The sequence below is a fragment of the Eretmochelys imbricata genome, chromosome 2, assembly GCF_965152235.1.
Source record: "Eretmochelys imbricata isolate rEreImb1 chromosome 2, rEreImb1.hap1, whole genome shotgun sequence".
In the NCBI taxonomy this organism is placed as follows: Eukaryota; Metazoa; Chordata; order Testudines; family Cheloniidae; genus Eretmochelys; species Eretmochelys imbricata.
In genome coordinates, this window is record NC_135573.1 from 148,422,766 (window position 1) to 148,443,482 (window position 20,717).

The window sequence follows — 20,717 nt, forward strand, 5'->3', positions numbered from 1 at the left end:
CTGAAGCCAGGAAAATTCAGACGATAAATAAGGCTCATTTTTGGGTTTTTTTTTTTTGTTTGTTTGGTTTTTTTTTTTTAACAGGGAAGCAATTAATCAGTGGAACAGCTTTGTAAGCTCTAGGTCTCCACTGCTGGCAATTTTAAAATGAAGATTAGATGGTTTTGCAAAAGAAATACTGTAGTTATACTACAGCTATTGGACTTGAAGCAGAAATTAATACAACCAAGTCCTATGGCCTGAGTTATAGAAAACGGCAGACCAGACAATCACAATATGAATAAACAGGCCAATATGAGGATGATCCTTTGATAGCCCAGAGATGATCTAGGAGTTTTTAATCTACAACCCCCTTATCCCTTCTGTCAGTGTAGCAAGGGAAGAGAGTAGTCAGACTGCTACCTCAGTCCTCCACTGTTTTCTTCCCCACATGGCCATTGCAGCTCAGCATGGTGAAAGTAGCCCAAGAGCGCTCAAATACATTGCAAGTTGTTCAGAACACACAAAAATTAACTGAACACATCCTTTGCACTACCATCCCCCCAGCATGTGTTCTGTGTGGTTTAGCTGTAAGAATCTGGCCTAGTATCTTTAGCTAACAAGAATTACAACATCTTTACTTCCTCTAAAAGATATAAAAAAGGCTGCAAGATAGCTTGCCCAAACTAGGCATCAGATATGGAGGCCAAGGGAAAATGCTGCATAAAAGCATATGGATCTCCTAAAAACTGAAGTGAATAGACATGAGTATGTATGGGCATCACAGCTTTCACCATTGTATTGCCTGCATCAAAGGCCATCCAACATCTTGGGCCAGGCCAGGCCCAGCTTATACTTGCTAAAGCAACTTTTTTGAACACTAAATTTTTGCTGAAGACATTCCACATGACTAAATTATTTAGTTAAACAGGTCTGGTAGTCTGCAACAGAGTACCGTGACTCTTTATGAGCAAGACCTTTCACTATGAGTGTCTCAGTAACCAATATTAGAGTTTGTGGGTGCTATGTACAGTAACTCCTCACTTAACGTTGTAGTTATGTTCTTGAAAAAATGCTACTTTAAGTGAAACGATGTTAAGTGAATCCAATTTCCCCATAAGAATTAATGTAAATGGAGGGGTTAGGGAAATTTCAGGGAAATTTTTTTTTGCCAGACTTGGTTGAGGTGGTGGAGTCAGAGGGTGGGATATTTCCCAGGGAATGCCTTGCTGCTAAATGATGAACTAGCACTTGGTTGAGCCCTCAAGGGTTAACACGTTGTTAATGTAGCCTCACACTCTACAAGGCAGCACAAATTGAGAGTGGAGACACTATAAATGCATGGCAGTGGCTGAATGTGATGATGAACCCACACTATCCCAATGGAGTGCACAACTCCCTCCACTTTCCAAAGTGCCAGGGGGCGCATGTGTGAGAGACAGACACACACCATGTATGTGTGTGTGCGTGCATGCATGTGAGAGAGACGCACATTGCCCCTTTAAGTATGCTGACCCCACTCTTAGTACACTGCCTTTTTAAGTAGATCAGCAAGTTGAGACAGCAGCTGCTGCCAGCAAATTCCCTCCATTCTGAGCCCTGTCGGAGATGGGGTACAGGAGCGGGGGGAGGGGGACCTGACATCAGCACCCCTCTTCCCCCACACTGTCTGCACAGCAAGCAGGAGGCTCCCAGGAGCGGCTCCAAGGCAGAGGGCAGGAGCAGCACATGGCAGTGGGGGGAGGGACACTTGAACTGCCGGGCAATTAATAGCCTGTTGGGAAACTTAGGGAAGCTGATAGGGGGACTGCCGATCCACCCTGGTTCCAAGCCCCCACCAGCTGGCTTCAACGGGCTGCTCTTCCTGCAAGCAGTGGACAAAGCAGGCGGCTGCCAAACAACGTTATAAGGGAGAATTGTGCAACTTTAAACAAGCATGTTCTCTAATAGATCAGCAACATAACAGTGAAACAACGTTAACCGGGACGATGTTAAGTAAGGAGTTACTTTAATAAGTTTGGCCAATTTATCATCTAGCCAAAGCATGATTAAATTAAATTTAAACTCTCCCATGGACTTGAGGCAAAATCCCATGCATTTTAAAATGTACTCAGAATGGCCTACCTCTGCTTCTATTAAAGTCCACGGTAAAACTCAGATTAATTTCAATGGGAAGAGAGTTAAACCAAAGCTAAACTCTTGAAAATCCACTCCATTTTTTAAACTGTTGAATACACTGGGAGAGTAGAGTAGTTTGAACAGATTATGCTGTCTTAAACCCCATTTAATATCGAGTTCAAGGGGACAATAATTTGTTTTGGAAGCCTAACAAGTCATTTCTACTTCCTGGATAGGTATCAAATGGAAGCTGGCAATCTTAGCCAGCCAAAGAGGAAACTGGAGCAACACTGGATATTCCAGGGGCAAGTTAAAATGTGTCTGAGCTACCAGTAATTTAGAGCATTGTTTCCCAACAATGGGTTCATGGACCAGTGAGGGTTCCTGAGATCTCCATGACACCATTTAGGAAGGCAGCAAGCCAGTCCCTAGTATCAAAAAGGTTGAGAAACACTGATTTAGAGAACCAAGATACCTTTGACAGCTAAGAGTTCTTTGCTGTCTTACACTGGAAGCCCAACATCCTTGAATATATACCCAGTGCATAATGTCTGTAGAGAACTTTAAAATGTATTTGGAATGGATTCTATTTAAACTTGTTCAAAATGTACAAAAATGTAGATTTTACTAAAAAACCCTTTAACATAGTCTACTTGTGAAATATATTTTTTTATAAAAGTTACTTTATCTCAATTAGTAGCAGAATTTTTTTTCATTTTATTTCAAATACCCAGTTGTCAAAGAGATGGTTGTTCGGGTCTCAGCTTTTCTTTTTATTTCTTTCTTTTTAACACTAGCTGATTAAATATTATTATTCCATTTTGAAATCTGGAAAACTTCTCAATCTGTTCACAAAGTTAAGTGCACCAATATAAAATGATTAATCCTTCTTTGGGACAGGGACTGTGACCTTCTCTCTGTACAGAACCCCATAAAGGCATATTTTTCTCAATTACAATTGTATATATCTAAATGAATTCCACTGACTTAAAAGTCGTTATCCCTGGGTCACCTTATGTAACATATAAAGTTCAAGATAATAAAGTGAGCAGGGGTTGAAAGAAAGTTCCTGCACACCAAGAGTCTGATTCCACTGGCTTTAATTTCTCCGAGAAACAATTTACTGTGTAAACAGTAATATTGATTTTCCATTCAATTTACCACAAACATAAATTTGGACTAAGGGCAACATAAGATACTATCCAAGAATGACAAAGGGTAACAGAACCATGCCCTTTATAGCCTGTAGATGTTGTAAAGTTAAAGTAACTGAGTTAGTGTTCCTACGCAGATTATGGAGGTGTACAGGAGGGAGCTCCACTCTAATGTGCCTTAAAGAATAAAATGTCATCCCCTGCCACATAACTTTTAAGCTCACCTTTCTATGAGGTGCACAAGAATGGCATAGGACAAAGATTCAGTGCTTTCTAGTTAAATAGTTTCAGATTTATTTGCCAATTTTTGTAAACCAACAGAATTCTGAAGCCCTGGAAGGGAACTACTTTTTACTTTTTCATAAAAAGTCTGGGAAATTAATTTAATTATGCTAAGAACATTAAAGAACACACGGTTAAGCACTGAAAAAAAATCAGGAAACACAAAAGTTAACTGCATGCAAATACTCCAATAAGATATTGTACAAGTGTTTCTACGACCTGAGACAAATTTGTTTAGCAACTTTACTGTGTACTACCCTATTTATGCCATATATTGTTTTTAAAAGTAACTTATACTTAACCAGTGGTACACTGTGTAACAGAGCAATAGTAAGTGTTAACTGCAAACTAACTGCCTTATCTCCTCTGCTAAATTATTAGATTAGATGATCAGAATGGTGCCTTCTGGCCTTAATCTAGGAATCTACTGCACCTAAGGAAGGTTGTGTTATTCTGAGAGAAACAGCTGGTAAGTTATTAAAATATGTACCTGAGAGAAGAAAACATTAAAAAAAACAATCAAAGATACCCTGGACAATTATAACAATCAAAATAGTATAAGCATTCAAGAATGAAATACAGTACAAAGTGCTATAAAATACATAAGCAATGCTATAGAAAAATGTATATTAAACTATATCTTTTGAGAAAAATAGTATGTGATCATGTAAAAGAAGACTATTGTAGTAAAAATAAACAAGGGAACAAAGTTAAGGTTGTACAGGAAACCTTAACTTTTTCATTTCTTGACTCTTGTGTGCTTAACTGTGCAACTTTAATATTTGTGGCATGAAGTAAGAGTTTGTTTGGATGAGAAGAAATTGTATGCAGTTACTTTTATTCCGGAAGAAAATCCTTAGTTGCACATCAATACTAACATCTAAAATAAGGTATAAATAGTTACCAGTATGTTAACAAGCCCTTCGAAAGCATTTTTATGCATAACCGTCCCTTAGCAGACAGAACTACATGGTGATTAAGAGGTTAATCTTGCAAGTGCAGAGGAAGGCTAGTTCTGCTGAAACTTGGTGAGTCAAGCTTTCAACAGAGCTATTTATGCAAAATGTGAGTTATATTCAGTCTGCGTGCAATGCAGTGTTAACATTTTAAGTCTGATTATACATTTTAATTACACTGTTTTGCTGCAGAAATAATAGTTTATCATGTTTACACAGTCTACAAGAAATGAAGTTTGGTATTGCCTAAAATAGAAAGCAGTACTGCTTTTATACTAACCTCAATTTCCACAAAATTGTGAAACTGACACAAGGTAAGCCACAGAATTTCCAGCCTTAAAAAATAAAAAAGACAAGTTTTGAATGTAGCAAATAAGCAATACACAGCATGCTGAACTCTTCACCTAACATTATGTTTTTCAGGTAAGATGCATCTTTAGAAAATAAAACTACTTTTAGATTGCACCTTTACGTGTTTTTACTGCTTTCTGTGACCATCTGTCTAAGAATGTTTATTCCAAAGTTGCATATTAAAAGCAAGGCAATAAAGTGGGAAATCTGAAGCTGTAGAAAAAGTGACATTCATTATGTAACAAGTCCACATTTATATACTTTTTTTAAAGCAAATTTACTACTTTGTTAAGTGTCATGATGAACACCTATGTCGTCTAAATAAAGAAGTCAGAAGTTGCTGAGACTTTTTGTTTTGACTTGTGCAACAAACTATTACCCACCTTTATTTTGAAGTTGGGTGTAAAAGCAGAAGATGTTTTATTAGTCTAGCCTTGGAACATAACAGAACCAGTTCAGTTTCAGACGGCACAGAGAAACTACTAAACCATTATTTGGCTGCCTGGAGAGTAGGGTTCTAAAATATTTTGTCTTCCACTACAGCTACAGAAGCCCCCAAGGCACTGATTCACCAAGGAACTGAAGCAGATGAGGAACAGCCTGGTGAATCTGAGTTACCTCCAATCAGTAGCAAAGTTTTACATGTTTTGTACTGTCAGGAGTCACAGACCGCCTGGATTCAGAATGGATTGTTTGCCTTTATGGAACAGACCCTTTTCTGGTGGGGGACAGACAAATGTAGAGTCTTCTTTGCTTGACATTTGTCAAGTACCATGTTGATTGAACAGAGCTGTCTGGAAGAAACTTTCACAAGTTCTGAGTGTGGCAGCCCACTCAGAGGTATTTTCCCAGAAAACATCTTACACCTTAGCCCATACTGGTTTCTGATTCAATTTGAGGTGCTGGTTTAAACCTACAAAGCTTTAAATGATCAGAGTTCTGGCTGCCTGAAAAACCAACTCTTATCTTGATGCTATATTACAGCAGGTAAGATCAATTAAGGCACTCAGCTAATAGCTCAGATATAGGAGGAGGCTGATGGCAGGGCATTTTCCATAGAATTCACTTTTCCTCTTGGTCTACAAGATTCAAAATCTGTCATTAATTTCTTATACAAAACCCTCTATCTCCAGACTTCTTCTGGGTGAGAATAGAGCTAAAATATTTGAAAGCACACTTGTACCATTTCATATAACAATACCAAACTAATTCAGGAAAGCAATTGCGGCACAAAGGAATAAAATAGGATTGACTTACGCTCCTGGACCTTGCCATGTCCATGTGATAGTATCCTACAAACAAAAAAAGACACATTGCAAATTCAATTACTCTTTCACAGCACAATGTATGGCACATGCTTTAAATTTTCATGGAAACCACAATCCACTATTTTAAAAATCTATCTTATATTAAAGTAAGTCCACTAAGACAGGAACTTCAATCTGCCTTTGAAAAGCTACAAAACAAATATTGGTTAAGCCCAGCTTTTACACACAAAATAATCCAATTTATAGCCCACCTACAGACCCAGAAATCCCTCGAAAGACAAAACACTGAAAAATATATTTAGAAATAAATACAGTGCAGATTCGTTTCCCTGATTAACAGATTTTTCACATACAAAAAGCAAACACTTAGGCAGCGTCCTTAACTTTTGCTTAAGAGAACAAAACAGTAAAGGAACAGAAACACTGTCTCGAGAGATTACATTGGCTCTCCCTCTGACTCTCTGTATTGGCCTGAACATAAAATATTTCTTTTTCTCTGAAGAAAGACAGCCATAGAAAATTGAAGATGCAGTACACAAAAAAACCCCGAAAACATTACAAAAAGAAAAGGAGTACTTGTGGCACCTTAGAGACTAACCAATTTATTTGAGCATGAGCTTTCGTGAGCTACAGCTCACTTCATCGGATGCATACCGTGGAAACTGCAGAAGACATTATATACACACACACAGACCATGAAACAATACCTCCTCCCACCCCATTGTCCTGCTGGTAATAGCTTATCTAAAGTGATCATCAAGTTGGGCCATTTCCAGCACAAATCCAGGTTTTCTCACCCTCCGCCCCCCCACCCCACAAACTCACTCTCCTGCTGGTAATAGCCCATCCAAAGTGACCACTCTCTTCACAATGTGTATGATAATCAAGATGGGCCACTTCCTGCACAAATCCAGGTTCTCTCACTCCCTCACCCCCCTCCAAAAACCACACACACAAACTCACTCTCCTGCTGGTAATAGCTTATCCAAAGTGACCACTCTCCCTACAATGTGCATGATAATCAAGGTGGGCCATTTCCAGCACAAATCCAGGTTTTCTCACCCCCATACACACACAAACTCACTCTCCTGCTGGTAATAGCTCATGCTCAAATAAATTGGTTAGTCTCTAAGGTGCCACAAGTACTCCTTTTCTTTTTGAGAATACAGACTAACACGGCTGTTACTCTGAAAACATTACAATTACTCTATGGACTCCGCCTTGTAAATTCTTCCTTAATTAGCTTAATCTTGTTGGAGGTCTGCGCTGACTGTGTGACAAGAGAATTGCCAGTAAAGGCACACAGAAATAAAGCTATTCTCAATTGCACCTCTACCTTGCCAATATGAGCTGGCTACCTTTTTGTTGGCATTATAGTAGAAGTGGGACTTTAAGAGGTATTTGAAACAGGAGAGGGTACTGCCTTTGTGGACTAGTTCAGAAAAGTGGAAGCCTGGAAAAAAGCCCAGAAATTATTGTGGAAGAAGTGGACAAGCTTGGCATCAAGGCTGGAGTAAAAGGAGTGAAACATAACATAAGAGATGGGGTAGAAAGTAGGAAGGGATAGTTATGCAGGGCCTAGAAGAGGAGATCAAGAAACAAACTTGATCCAGTGAAGAAACGAATAATGGGGAGATGCAATATTTAGATCAAGTGAGGAAGGTTTTCTTAGTGCCCATGTTCTGAATGGACAGGAATTGGAAGAGGGTAACAACATTGGTGTCAAGGAGGCAAGAAAGGAGAAGGGGACAGCAGCCACTGCCCATATCCTTACTCAGTAATGATAGCCAATCCACAGGTGCGGCGGGACGCCTACATAAGTTACAACTGTTTGAGGTGACTTTTGGGTTGAGAGTTTTTTGCCCAGGAATGTTAACAGATGCAACAAACTGCTAGAATTTCCCAGGTCAGAGAGGTCATATCAGCTGCTTAAAGTGGTGGCTAGAATACTGAGTTGAATCCATTACCTAATGATATCACTGCCCAGAAAAGAGGTACTATGAAATTACCCACTTTTGAGAACTGATTGTCCTATTTGCTAGTCAAATAGTGGCAATCTAGGCAGGAGGCTTAATTTCTCTGGTATCTACAGGACTGTGGTTGCTGTTGTAGGCCATAGGTGTACTCTCTGATTTGAAAGATTCAGGCAAACACTCAGAAGCTTGAGGGAGGGTGCCTGAAAAGGAAAGACTCCTACAAAAGAAACCCACACTTAATAGGTGGACCAATGATCAGTCTCTATTTTGGAAGGTGGGGTTCCGCGCTGCATGAGACAGACTGGCTGAAGCTTATAATAGGCTCTCACTACCCTGTTATGTAAACACAGACAACGAGTAGTGCCAGAAAAGTGATGTTATCTGGCTGGTATAGATGCTCTAAATATGTATTTATAATAGCTTCCAGCTCTCACTCATGGACAGCACTAATTATGATAGGGTCATAGCACAGGTTGAAGCTTGTGTATCTAGAAAGATTCCTCTTCCACACAAGAGTGCAAAAGAAACAAGAAAGTACAGTAACTCCTCACTTAACATTGTAGTTATGTTCCTGAAAAATGCGACTTTAAGTGAAACGATGTTAAGCAAATCCAATTTGCCCATAAGAATGAATATAAATGCGTTGGGGGGGGGGTGTTAGGTTCCAGGGACATTTTTTTTTGCCATACAGTACAGTACTATAGTTGGGAGGTGCCCCGGCCTTACCCCACACAGGCACAGCCCACTGGCACTGGAGCCAATGAGACAGGCAAAGAGGCTGACGGTGCTGTAAGCTAGGAGAAGTATGTTGCACAGCAGCAGCAGCTTCCCCTACTCTGCAAGCACTGGGGCAGGGGGCTCACCCTCAGCCCGCCCACTCCACCCCTTCCCCATCCTTAACCCGCCTCTTCTTCCCCCCCCTCCTCCCCCTTTACTCCACACGCTGTGTCCTTGCTCCTCCCCCCTCCTTCCCCTGCCTCCAGCAATCAGCTGGCTTGCGGTGTTCAGGAGGGAGCGGGAAGAGCATGGACATGGTGCGCAGGCTCCCCCTCCCTCCCTCCTCAGTGCTGCAAGCCAGGTGATTGCCGCGGGCAAGAGGCAGGGGAAAGGCACGCCACGTCCTCGCTCCTGCCCACGGCAATCAGCTGGCTTGTGGCGTTCAGGGGGCAGGAGGGAGGGGGGAGGAGCGAGGACTTGGTGTGCAGCCTCGCCCCTCCCTCCCCTGACTCCTGCCCGCAGCAATCAGCTGATTTGCGGCGTTAAAGAGGCAGGGGAGGGAGGGGGAGCCTGTGTTCCGAGTCCTCACTCCTTCCTCCTCCCTCCTGAACACTGCAAGCCAGCTGATTTCCGCAGGCAGGAGGCGGTAGGAGGAGGGGGGAGGCGCTGATCCACGGAGTCTGCTGGCAGGCAGGAGGCGCTGTGTGGGGTGGGGGGGCGTAGGGGAGCTGATGCGGGGCTGCCAGCTGTGGACAAAGCAGGCAGCCAAACGACGTTATAGCGAAGCACTGCACAACTTTAAATTAATTTAATGTTCTGTAATTGAGCAGGGACGTAAGATCGAAACAACATTAAGCGAGAGGACGTTAAGTGGGGAGTTACTGTATTGAAGAATGTGTCACAAGCTCAATGCTCAAGAGCCAGTCTTGCAATTTTAAGGCCCCTTTGAGGATTTCCTGGTAAGAGACATGCTGGTGGTAGGCTACAGAGATGAGAAAGCACATATTTATGCAGAAATTGTTAGTTGACTGGAGAACAAGCCATGGAAATCTGCAAAGCAATGGAATAAGCAAAACTGTTGTCGTGGCTTTAAGTAAAGATGAGGGAAACAAAGGAAATTATCATGCAGCAGAATATGAAGGAGCATGAAAAGAATACATGAGAAAATCAGGTGGAATTAGTGTTGTGGAGTGTTGTTAAGGCTGCTAAGTTATTAATGTTACTAGTGCTGTTGTCCTTGGAGCTGCAGTGTTAGCTGCACTACCAGAGAGTGCAGCTTGCTGATTGAACAACCCTTGACATTCTTCATAAAGAAAGACCACAAGGTTCGGTTCAGTGGCAAAGGCGCTCAGCCAGGTTTATTGTTGACAAAGCACAGTACAAGTGCCTCATAGGAGCTACAGGTACACTAACACATGTATGCCTGCAACAATGATACCAGTTCAATCAGAATACCAGGATCCTGTCTCCTAGACTAGCATAAAGATTCCCCTCGTATCATTTCTCCTTTTATACATTGATACAAACAAGTTAGCTACTATACTCCAGTCGGTGTTAGTTACCACCCTAATCCTCATACACCTGAGCTCGAACAAAAGATCCCTATCCATTATCCTGTCATCCCCTCCTTATCTTTACAAGGGGTCAGTGCATTCTTGTATCATCTCTTATGAATGCTTTTAAATAGTTACTTGAGAGATCTGTGTCTTTTTGTACCATCCTCTCCAGTCAGGAACGTGCTTACTTGGTTAGCAGACACCAAGTGAGTTACTATTCTGCTAAGGCCAGTCCTACTCTGCTTCACAATCTTTGGTTCACACAGCTAGTTATGCCTAGGGCTCCTGCAAGGCCTACAGTCCCTTCCTTTTTGTCTTTTTATGGGCAGGATGTTTACCCATCATCCCAGAAAAGCATAATAAATTAACTGAAAATGACCCGGTGGACTAAACACTGTTTCTTGGCCATTTTGCTTTACTCATCCATACATTCATTGCCCAAGTGTCCAATGGTCTGTACATTCCCTCGTACAATCTGTGGACAGTTTCTCTTTTCTAATTGTTCCTAGTTCCAACTAGTGGGGCTGGCAATGTTAGGTCCAAAAAAGTAACAAAAAGTAACCCTTAATCTGCAGAGCAAGCTGAACTTACCAATTTGTTCGGATAACGTAAAACTACTGGCTGGACAGGAACTCCAGGAATAAATGCTCCTGGAAAGCACACATTACACATCATTACTCTTTGGCATATTTTCTTATTGTCAAATAAATTACTCATTATCAAAAAAAGATTATGTGACTACTGGTTACATGGTTAGTCTGGTGTATATAGCAGCACAAATTCATAACATGTTAGTGGAAAGAATACAAGATCTGGAAGTAGCAAAATATATACCAATATTCCACAGAAAAAGTCATTTAAAAAAAGACAGTGTTGGTAATTGACAGTGTATATACCTATCTTATTTAGAAGAAACAAGCATTTACAAGAATGGAAATATAGACATTAAAAATCCACCAAAACCTACATAAAACATAATCAATTATGAAGACACACATTTTATTACAGCCTTAATTTGACTCATGGTCAGGATTGTTGATTTTTTATATATATTTGTTGTTTCTGCCTTTTAACAGTTATTGTCAGATGTGAATTTGGTAAAGAACTGATAGTCAAGTATCTCATAAAAAAGTCTCGCAAACAAATTTGATGTATTTTTATGAAGTTACCAGTTTTGTTGATAAAGGTAACTATGTGGACATAAACTTCTGTAGGGCATTTGACTTTGTACTACAATACATTCTGATGAAAAATAGCACTCTATAATAAATAACAAAATATTAGAAACTATTGTACAAAATGTAATTGTTAATGTGGATCCACCACCACCAACTTAAGGTGCTTTGAGGGGAGTCAAGCACAATCTGTTCTTGTCTCAGTGGTATTTAATGTCTACCAGTGATCAGGAAGAACATATACAATCTCTACCAGTAAAGTTTGCAGATAAAGATCTGTCAGGTGATCTGTTGTCATTTACCACTTACACAGAGTAATCTGGAGTGCCTGGCAAGAACAGCTCATATGAACCATTTGCCTGTATTAAAATGCATCTGGAAGGTCACCCAGCTAGGAACAAAGAATGTAGGCCATACAGAATGGGGAAATGTATTCTGCAAAGCAATAACTTTGAAAAGGACTTATGGCACCAAGAAACAAGTGGAAAAGTCAGAGGCAATAACATTTCAGAGGAAGTGGGTGAAGGGAGTGGAGACTAAGACAGCTAGGGCCAGGGGAAGTAGGGAGGTTGAGTACATTTGCAGTGGGGGGGGAGAGCAGAATGGGCTGGATCAGCGGGAAACTGGAAGTGTGGGTACAATAGGAACTTGAGGCAGTAAAGGGATCTGATAGCAGGTTTCTGGGCGGTCTAGAGTGCAATGGGGAGCAGGAGAGCCAGCAACACCTCCTAATATACTCACGTTTATATTAGTATAGAAGTGCTTTTGCTGGTATAGCTTATACTGAGTTGACAAACTATGCCAAATAAGCTATACCAGCAAAAGCACTTTTGTACTACTATAACTGTGTTTACAGTAGGGCTTTTGGGAGTACAGAAATGTTGACCAGGGCTAAAGGGAAAGGGGTAGGGGGGAGTCCCCTTAACTGACATTACTATACTGCCAAAAGTCTTAGCATAGGCCTGGCTAGAGGGCATCGCCGCTGAAGAACAAGTGTGGCATCCAATGGGAAGAGGAGAGTCAACTACAGACTGCCCAGAAGCAAGTATTGTAGTAGCCTCAAATAGTTACAGATGTGCATTGAACCCTTAGACTATGTTTCAGAGGGGTGCTAAGACCACTTCACCATCATAGGGAATGCAAAAATTCAGTCGGAGAAACACTTGTCTTTCAGATTCTTATACACATTCCAGAAAACAGTCAAAAATGGTAATTTAATTAGATGTACGTTTTGTGTAACGATAAAACTAGAGTCCATCTACAGGATCAAAAACTTCCACTTCAACCACACCTCATTACCAGTTTTTTTATTCAAATTCTATAACAGCAAACCGTTTACAATGGCAACCAATATATTTTAAAAATCATGCAATATGAGAACATTCTATAAAGAAAGATATGCTTCATACCTACCAGGCTTGAAGGTAATTAGACAAGATCTGTTTGTGCAAGTTCCTTCTGGGAATATCATTATCTTGAAGCAAAAACAAAATTTACTGTTACAGAATATTTGTTGTATTTACATCTTTTCAAAACCAATATTAAAACTCCTCACATTTGAATTATAGTAATTTAAGAAAAAGTAAGCAAATTAAAGAAAATGTTTAAATGATAGCATGGTCTTTTGAAGTCACGAAGACTTTCAGATGCATAGAATCTGGCACAAACTGTGGAATAGGATATTTTATTTATTCTTTAAACCAGTGTTTTCCACGGCACAGGGCAGCATGAAGGACTAATTGGTGGGAGAACAGGGGGAACAGACCACCAAACTATTTTCCAGATTCTCAGTTTCATTTTAAAAAACACACTAACCAGGTGTAACTGATGGAGAGAGGCCTGCTTGAGTTTGAAGAGAGCATAGCATAACCAATGGTTCTCAGATGTAACTGTTACATTCATTTCCACAGGTGCTAACTTTGCAACAATACTTTAAATGTCAACACTGATAACTACTTCAGTATTCAGAGCATGTAAGAATCTGTCCATCGATTCACTACACCAAAAGGAACAAAGGAAGCAGCTACTGAACTGGAGAAGGGGTCCTGATGTTACCTGTCAGCGACGTGTTCTTGGGGTACCAAGGCGCAGTATTCAGCCTGTCGGACTCATGAAGGACGCCCCACCCCAGCCTCTGCTTGAGCCAAAACTGACCAGAAGAAAGACTTATAAAGAGTGGGAGACACACCTAAACCCCTCCGGACAAGGGTGACAGGATTAAGGCAACTCTCCTAGCCTTATTTGCATCAAAGATGGGACAGGGAGGCATCTCCATTAGCATACAGAATGGAGAACAGAGGTTCCAAGGCAAGAACCGCACTGAACTCTGGGACCAGAAAAGCAGGGAAGCACTGCATGATGGAGGATCTTTGCTCCAGATGTTAATGAACACACGCCTGCACACACCCAGCTCAGTAGTTATCACACCAAATCTAGTAATAAATCCTTTATTTGTATCCAAAATACTGAAGCTGCCTAATTGTATTGTGAACTCCCTCGAAGGAACACCGCCCATAGCCAGGAATGATCAGTTCCTATTGTCTAGCCTGAACAAAATGACCTTGGTATACTCCTCTGAACCATCAGTTTACCCATAAACAAATCTAGTGTTCTCCCTTGAACCACTGTTGTTTCCCTACAAAAATCACTACTCACGCTCAAGTAAGGGTTCTGATGCCTGGATCCAAAATCTGAATCAGTTCCATTGGGACTGTATCTTCTCCTGAATGATCGTGCTGGCTCTGCCTATCTCCAGCACTCCAGACCCTCAGCTACCACCACCACCACCTGGGAACCCCGAACAGTTCAAGCTTCACGGAGTGGTGAGACCCCAACTCTCCCTCCTTCTCTCTCTCTCTCTCTGTTTTTGTTTTTTTTTCCTACTCTAGGTATAGCTTTCTAACCCTGACTAGGGTGATCAGGTATCGTTTTCTAAACCTGAATTTTGTAATCAAATTTAAGCTAGATTTAATATTGTAACTGTTTTGTTTGCTTGGCACTCCTTGTATGGTTATTACCAGGCAATAAATAACTTTTATGGTTAAGCTGATTGCTTCCCTCCCTCCCTCCCTTGTGTTTTTGGCTTCCCCATTTGCTCTACAGCAACGTCTTACCTAAGCTAAAGATCCGTGTAGTGCCCAAAAATCCTGTGGGGTTTGCTCATCAAGTGGGTTACTACCAGAACAGCTGTAATGTGAAAGTGGGGAAAGGAACGTACTGAACCTGTGGCATAGGAGGGTGGCATCTTAAACGTGCTGCTCGACCCAGCCTGCTGAGTCCAGGGGCAGATAAGGGTGGCAGCCTGAAAGTGCTGCTCAACCCAGTCTGCTCAGGCATATTCTATTCTGGTGTGGTGGCCATGGCATATGAGGGTGGCAGCTTGGAAGTGCTGTTCGACCCAGCCTTCTGAGTCCAAGGGCATATAAGGTGAAAGCTTGGGAGTGCTGACTGACCCGGTCTGCTCAGAGGACCACACACACATGCTAACAGACATGGTGTGTGTGTGTGTGTGTGTCTGTGATTCCTGGGCGGGAGGAACCCAGCCCTGGGGAACCTAGATCCTGCAGGACAGCTCCTTTGGGAGGGAACTTGCAGAAGGGAGAAGTAGAGCTCCATATGAAAACACGTGACACAAGCAGTACATTGACAGAATTACAGAACCTCCTCTCCCACCCTCAGAAGAGTAACCCTAAGAAATGAGCATACCCCAAGGTAATGGACAAATCTGGTAACACTGACCTAAGAAGCTTGGTCAGTGAGACTGCTGAGAGTATGTGGTGAAATAAACTTTGCTTAGTGTAGTTTGTTAAATAAGGCACTAGTTAAGTTTTATCTTTATTTTTCTTGTAACCATTTCTGACTTTAATGCCTCATCACTTGTACTCCCAAAATCTCTTTTTAGTTAAACTGGTTTTATCTAATCTAGTGTATTTACACCGAAGTGTCTGTGAAATTCCATCTGGGGTAACAAGATGTGTGCATACCAATTCTATTAATAAAATGTGGGACTTTATGTAAGTTTGTATTGTCCAGGAAAGAACTGGGTGGTACAGGACATATATTTTGGGGAGAAAATCTAGGACAGGGGATGCATTGGGGTCACCCTGCAACATAACCAAGGTGGGGCTGGGCTGGCTGCAGCACACACACAAACACAGCTTACATGTTGGGAGTGACTTACATGTTGGAGGCTGTTTGCGAGCAGTCCTGACTGGAGGCTACAGCAGCAAAGCAGTTTAAAGGCACCCCAGGTTAGAGGGCAAGGGGGACACAGCTACTCAGTCTGGATTGTACTCTGGGTATGTCACGGGGCAGGGAGGAAGAAGGGAAGGGGACGCAAAAGACTTGCCACAGGGCATGGAAAAGATGTACGTTAAACTATAAATGTTATAAGCATCACACAATGAGGTTGCACAGGGTGCAATTAGTTTCATTTTCCTGAATAAGAGCTTGGCATCGAAGAGATTGGGAAACACTGCTTACACTATACCATTTATATTTTAATCACAGAAGTAAAAAAGATTGGATTACATTTTATTTTAACTTGAGTTGCTGAGCAAAGGCCATAGGATCAAGTATTAAGGTCCCAATCTTAAAACACTTATAGAGGTGAGTGACTATCTTATGCCATTGAGGTATTCTGTTTCTTATTCATGTTGACTACAGGATTATACCTGGTGTGCTTAAGAGCAGCTATAATTTGGGTTGCTTAATATTTCATTTTATAGGTCTTTCAGCAGTTCACAAATTTTCATCTTTCAGGTACTTTGTTTCTCCCAAAATAGGGTTTTGGAGTTGGGGTTTTTGTTTTTGTTTTTTTTTTAGTTTGAACCAAACTGGTTCAGATTTTCTGAATGTGAAGGAAATGGATAGGAAAAGAAAGGGCAAGGACCACCCACCAACACCCACCCTATTTATGTTAATTGGAATGCACTTTTTAATGTACAGGTACTTTGTAAGGCTCCAACCTCTTCTCCCTTGTTGGGGGTGCTAATGGTATAGGAAAGGGAGTACATGCCAAGTCCTCTCTCACTGAGGGACCCCACAAAATCAGGAACTCCTCTAATAGAAATTTATGCCTATTTAAAATCTACTTGTTTGCCAGATTATGTTCGCAGATATGCTTATCAAATATGACTTATTAATATGTGCACTTACTGAGAAAAGGGATCACATAGGTGCACAGCTAGTGCTAATTCTAAAGCCCGAGACTGGCCATCTTCAGAAAACAGGAGAATTTTTAATATGTTTCAAATTTTAAAATAAAAATGCACATACTTCTAGAAAGTTTAGGGCTGAAATAGAGTAGTCATAACAGTCCCTCTTTTTCTATTTCCTCCCTCCCCCCAAAAGTGTACCATATCATAACAATTATAAAATTCAAGTGCAAGAACCTCAGCTGCCGATTAAATTTAAAGGCTTCAGATGATTTTTGGTATCAATAGAAATTTTCTCCAAGGACTAAAAATTGTTACAATATAACTCAAAGATCATAGAATATTAGGGTTGGAAGAGACCTCAGGAGGTCATCCAGTCCAATCCACTGCTAGAAGCGGAACCAATCATCCCAGCCACGGCTTTGTCAAGCAGGGCCTTAAAAACCTCTAAGGATTGAGATTCCACATCCACCTCCCTAGATAACCCATTCCCAGTGCTTCACCACCCTCCTAGTGATATAATGTTTCCTAATATCCAACCTAGACCTCCCTCACTGCAACTTGAGACCACTGCTTCTTGTTCTGTCATCTGTCACCACTGAGAACAGCCTAGCTCCACCCGCTTCAGGTAGTTGAAGGTTGCTATCAAATCCCCCCTCACTCTTCTCTTCTGCAAACTAAAAACCCCAGTTCCCTCAGCTTCTCCTCGTAAGTCATGTGCCCCAGCCCCCTAATCATTTTGATTGCCCTCCACTGGACTCTCTCCGATTTGTCCACATCTCTTCTGTTGTTGGGGGACCAAAACTGGACGAAATACTCCAGGTATGGCCTCACCAGTGCAAAATAGAGGGGAATGATCACTCCCCTTGATCTGCTGGCAATGCTCCTACCAATGCAGCCCAATATGCCATTAGCCTTCTTGGCAACAAGGGCACACTGATGACTCATATCCAGCTTCTCATCCACTGTAATCCCCAGGTCCTTTTCCAAAGAACTGATGATTAGCCAGTCGGTACCCAACCTGTAGCAGTGCATGGGATTCTTCCTTCCTAAGTGCAAGACTCTGCACTTGTCCTTGTTGAACCTCATCAGATTTCTTTTGGACCAATCCTCCAATTTGTCTAGGTCACTCTGTACCCTAACCCTACCCTCCAGGGGATCCACCTCTCCCTCCATTTTAGTATCATCTGCAAACTTGCTGAGGGCACAATTAATCCCATCATCCAGATCACTGATAAAGATGTTGAACAAAACCAGCCCCAGGACCAACCCCTGGGGCATTCCGCTTGATACTGGCTGCCAGCTAGACTTCGAGCTATTGATCACTACCCGTTGAGCACGACAATCTAGCCAGCCTTCTATCCACCTTATAGTCCATTCATCCAATCCATATTTTTTTAACTTGCTGGCAAGAGTACTGTGGGAGATAATATCAAAAGCTTTGCTAAAGTCAAGATATATCACATCCACTGCTTTCCCCATATCCACAGAGCCAGTTATCTCATCATAGAAGGCAATCAGGTTGATCAAGCATGACTTGCCCTTGCTGAATCCATGTTGACTGTTCCTGATCACCTTCCTCTCCTCCAAGTGATTCAAAATGGATTCCTTGAGGACCTGCTTCATGATTTTGCCAGGGACTGAAGTGAGGTTGTAGTTCCCCGGGTTCTCTTTCTTCCCTTTTTTAAATATAGGCACTACATTTGTCTTTTCCCAATCGTCCGGAACCTCCCCAGATTGCCACGAATTTTCAAAGATAAATGGCCAACGGCTCTGCAATCACATCAGCCAACTCCCTCAGCACCCTTGGATACATTAGATCTGGACCCATGGACTTGTGCATATCCAGCTTTTCTAAAAGGTACTTAACCTGTTCTTTCACCATGGAGGGTTGCTCACCTCCTCCCCATACTGTGTTGCCCAGTGCAGCAGTCTGGGAGCTGACCTTGTCTGTGAAGACCGAGGCAAAAAAAGCATTGAATACTTCAGCTTTTTCCACATCAGCCGTCACTGTGTTGCCTCCCCCATTCAGTAACGGTCCCACAATTTCCCTGACTTTCTTCTTGTTGCTACCAAACCTGTAGAAACCCTTCTAGTTACCCTTCACATCCCAAGCTAACTGCAACTACAATAGTGCCTTGTCCTTCCTGATTACACCCCTGCATGCTCTAGCAATATTTTTATACTATTCCCTAGTCATCTGTCCAAATTTCCATTTCTTGTAAGCTTCCTTTTTAAGTTTAGCAACACGTTCTGCAAGTAACATTTTAAATCTTGCATTCATGGAGAAAAAGCATCTGGGTCTAGTGCAGTGATTCTTAACCTTTACTGCACCCTGCACCCCTTTGGTTCTCAAAATATGTTCTCGTATCCCTTATCAAAAATCAAAATACGTTCTCACACCCCTTATCAAAAATTGTTGAAGTAGGTCAGTTCTTTAAACCTAGATATATTTTTGTTTGTATATTTCAGTAATTGTTAAAAAAAAAGTATGTTAATAAATATATAGGTTTGATGAAACAAAACAGTTGTACTTATGTGCCTGTGCTTAATTTGTGTTTTCAAAGATTTACCTTCTAAAAAAAATCTGGCCTCACATCCCCAGAAAGGGTATCTCACACCCCCAGGGGGGGCGTGCACCCCAGGTTAAGAACCACTGGTCTAGCGTGTCCTCTATGGAGAAAAAAAGACTAAAATTTGTTTCTCAAAACCAACAAATGTCAAATATCACATAAAAGAGGTTATACCATACCTGTGGCCATTTGCCATCAGATTGAGCACGTCTCTTTATCTCTTCAACAGTTTTTCTGCGAGAATCCTGGTCTGACCGAGACACAAATACCGGTCGTATATATTTTATTAAAGCTGAAAAGAAAAAACACAAATTTTGCATAGAACTGCTTTAAAAATCTATGAATCTATGAAATATTCAAGGACAGAAGGGACCACTGTGATCATCTATCTGACCTCCTGTATAACAGGCCACAGAACTTCCCCAAAATAATTCCGAGAGCATAGCTTTGAGAGACAACATCTAATCTTTGATTTAAAAATGGTCAGTGAGGGAGAATCCACCATGACCTGGGTTAATTGTTCCAATGGTTAATTAAATTTTTACGCCTTATTTCCAGTCTGAATTTGTGTTGCCTCAATTTCTAGCATTATATTTTTCACTGCTAGACTGAAAAGCCCATTATTAAATATTTGTTCCCCCTGTAGGTACTTACAGACTGTAATTAAGTCACCCTTAAATCTTTTCTTTGTTAAGCTAAATAAATTCATGTTATATCATGGCCATCCTTTGAACACCAGTCTTTGTTACAAGCAAATAACGACTCTTTTTGATTGGCTTATATTGTTATATTTCAATGTAAAATTAAAGCAAATCCTTGATCCACTTTCATTACCTAACCTGAGAGAAATGCAAAGAGTAAAATGAATAATGAAAATTAAACTAGATTTTTTAAATGGACTTGTAATAGACCAAGACCTTATTTGTAACAGGAGACTTTATGTGAATGTGATTCTAAAATAGGAATTTGACTGTACCGTTTAATGCACACTTACTTTTTTGGGGCAGCAAAATAGTTATGTTTGATCACCCATGTCTCAGAATATTTCCTCCTGTGACTTGAGAGGAGAATCTCTGTAAGCATCTCCCTCATTGAGATCCCCCTCACAATCCTACTGGAAAGCAGGATTTCTTCTGTTGTGCAGTAATTCACAAGGCACACCCCAAACCTGGCTTGGTAAAGGTGTTTGGAACTTCATATTGCTACTTTACAAGTCTCCATTAAGGCAACACATCATCTATTTGATTTTCTGGGCTAGATTAAAATCACCTTTAGTAAGCCAGTATTTTCTCCTGTGAAGGAATTTATATATCATAATTAAGTCACCTTCTAATCTTCTTGATAAGCTAAAGTGACTGAGCTCCCAAAGTCTCTTCCTGTGCCCAACCTTATTACATAGGAGGGCAACATAAACCTAAGTATAACCTTGTGTGGGCCAAACAGAATCCACATATTT

General features: G+C 41.2%; 1 protein-coding gene across 1 annotated transcript in view; it reads right to left on the reverse strand.

Annotated features, from left to right (window-relative positions):
• LPCAT1 (lysophosphatidylcholine acyltransferase 1) overlaps positions 1-20,717 on the reverse strand; it is a 168,268-nt gene that overhangs the window by 107,864 nt on the left and 39,687 nt on the right. The window contains exons 4-8 of the mRNA XM_077809180.1: positions 19,441-19,553; positions 12,946-13,006; positions 10,949-11,007; positions 6,098-6,132; positions 4,770-4,824 (exon numbers count right to left, since the gene is read on the reverse strand). Coding sequence (XP_077665306.1) covers positions 4,770-4,824; positions 6,098-6,132; positions 10,949-11,007; positions 12,946-13,006; positions 19,441-19,553 — 323 coding nt within the window. The remainder of the gene's footprint in view (positions 1-4,769; positions 4,825-6,097; positions 6,133-10,948; positions 11,008-12,945; positions 13,007-19,440; positions 19,554-20,717) is intronic.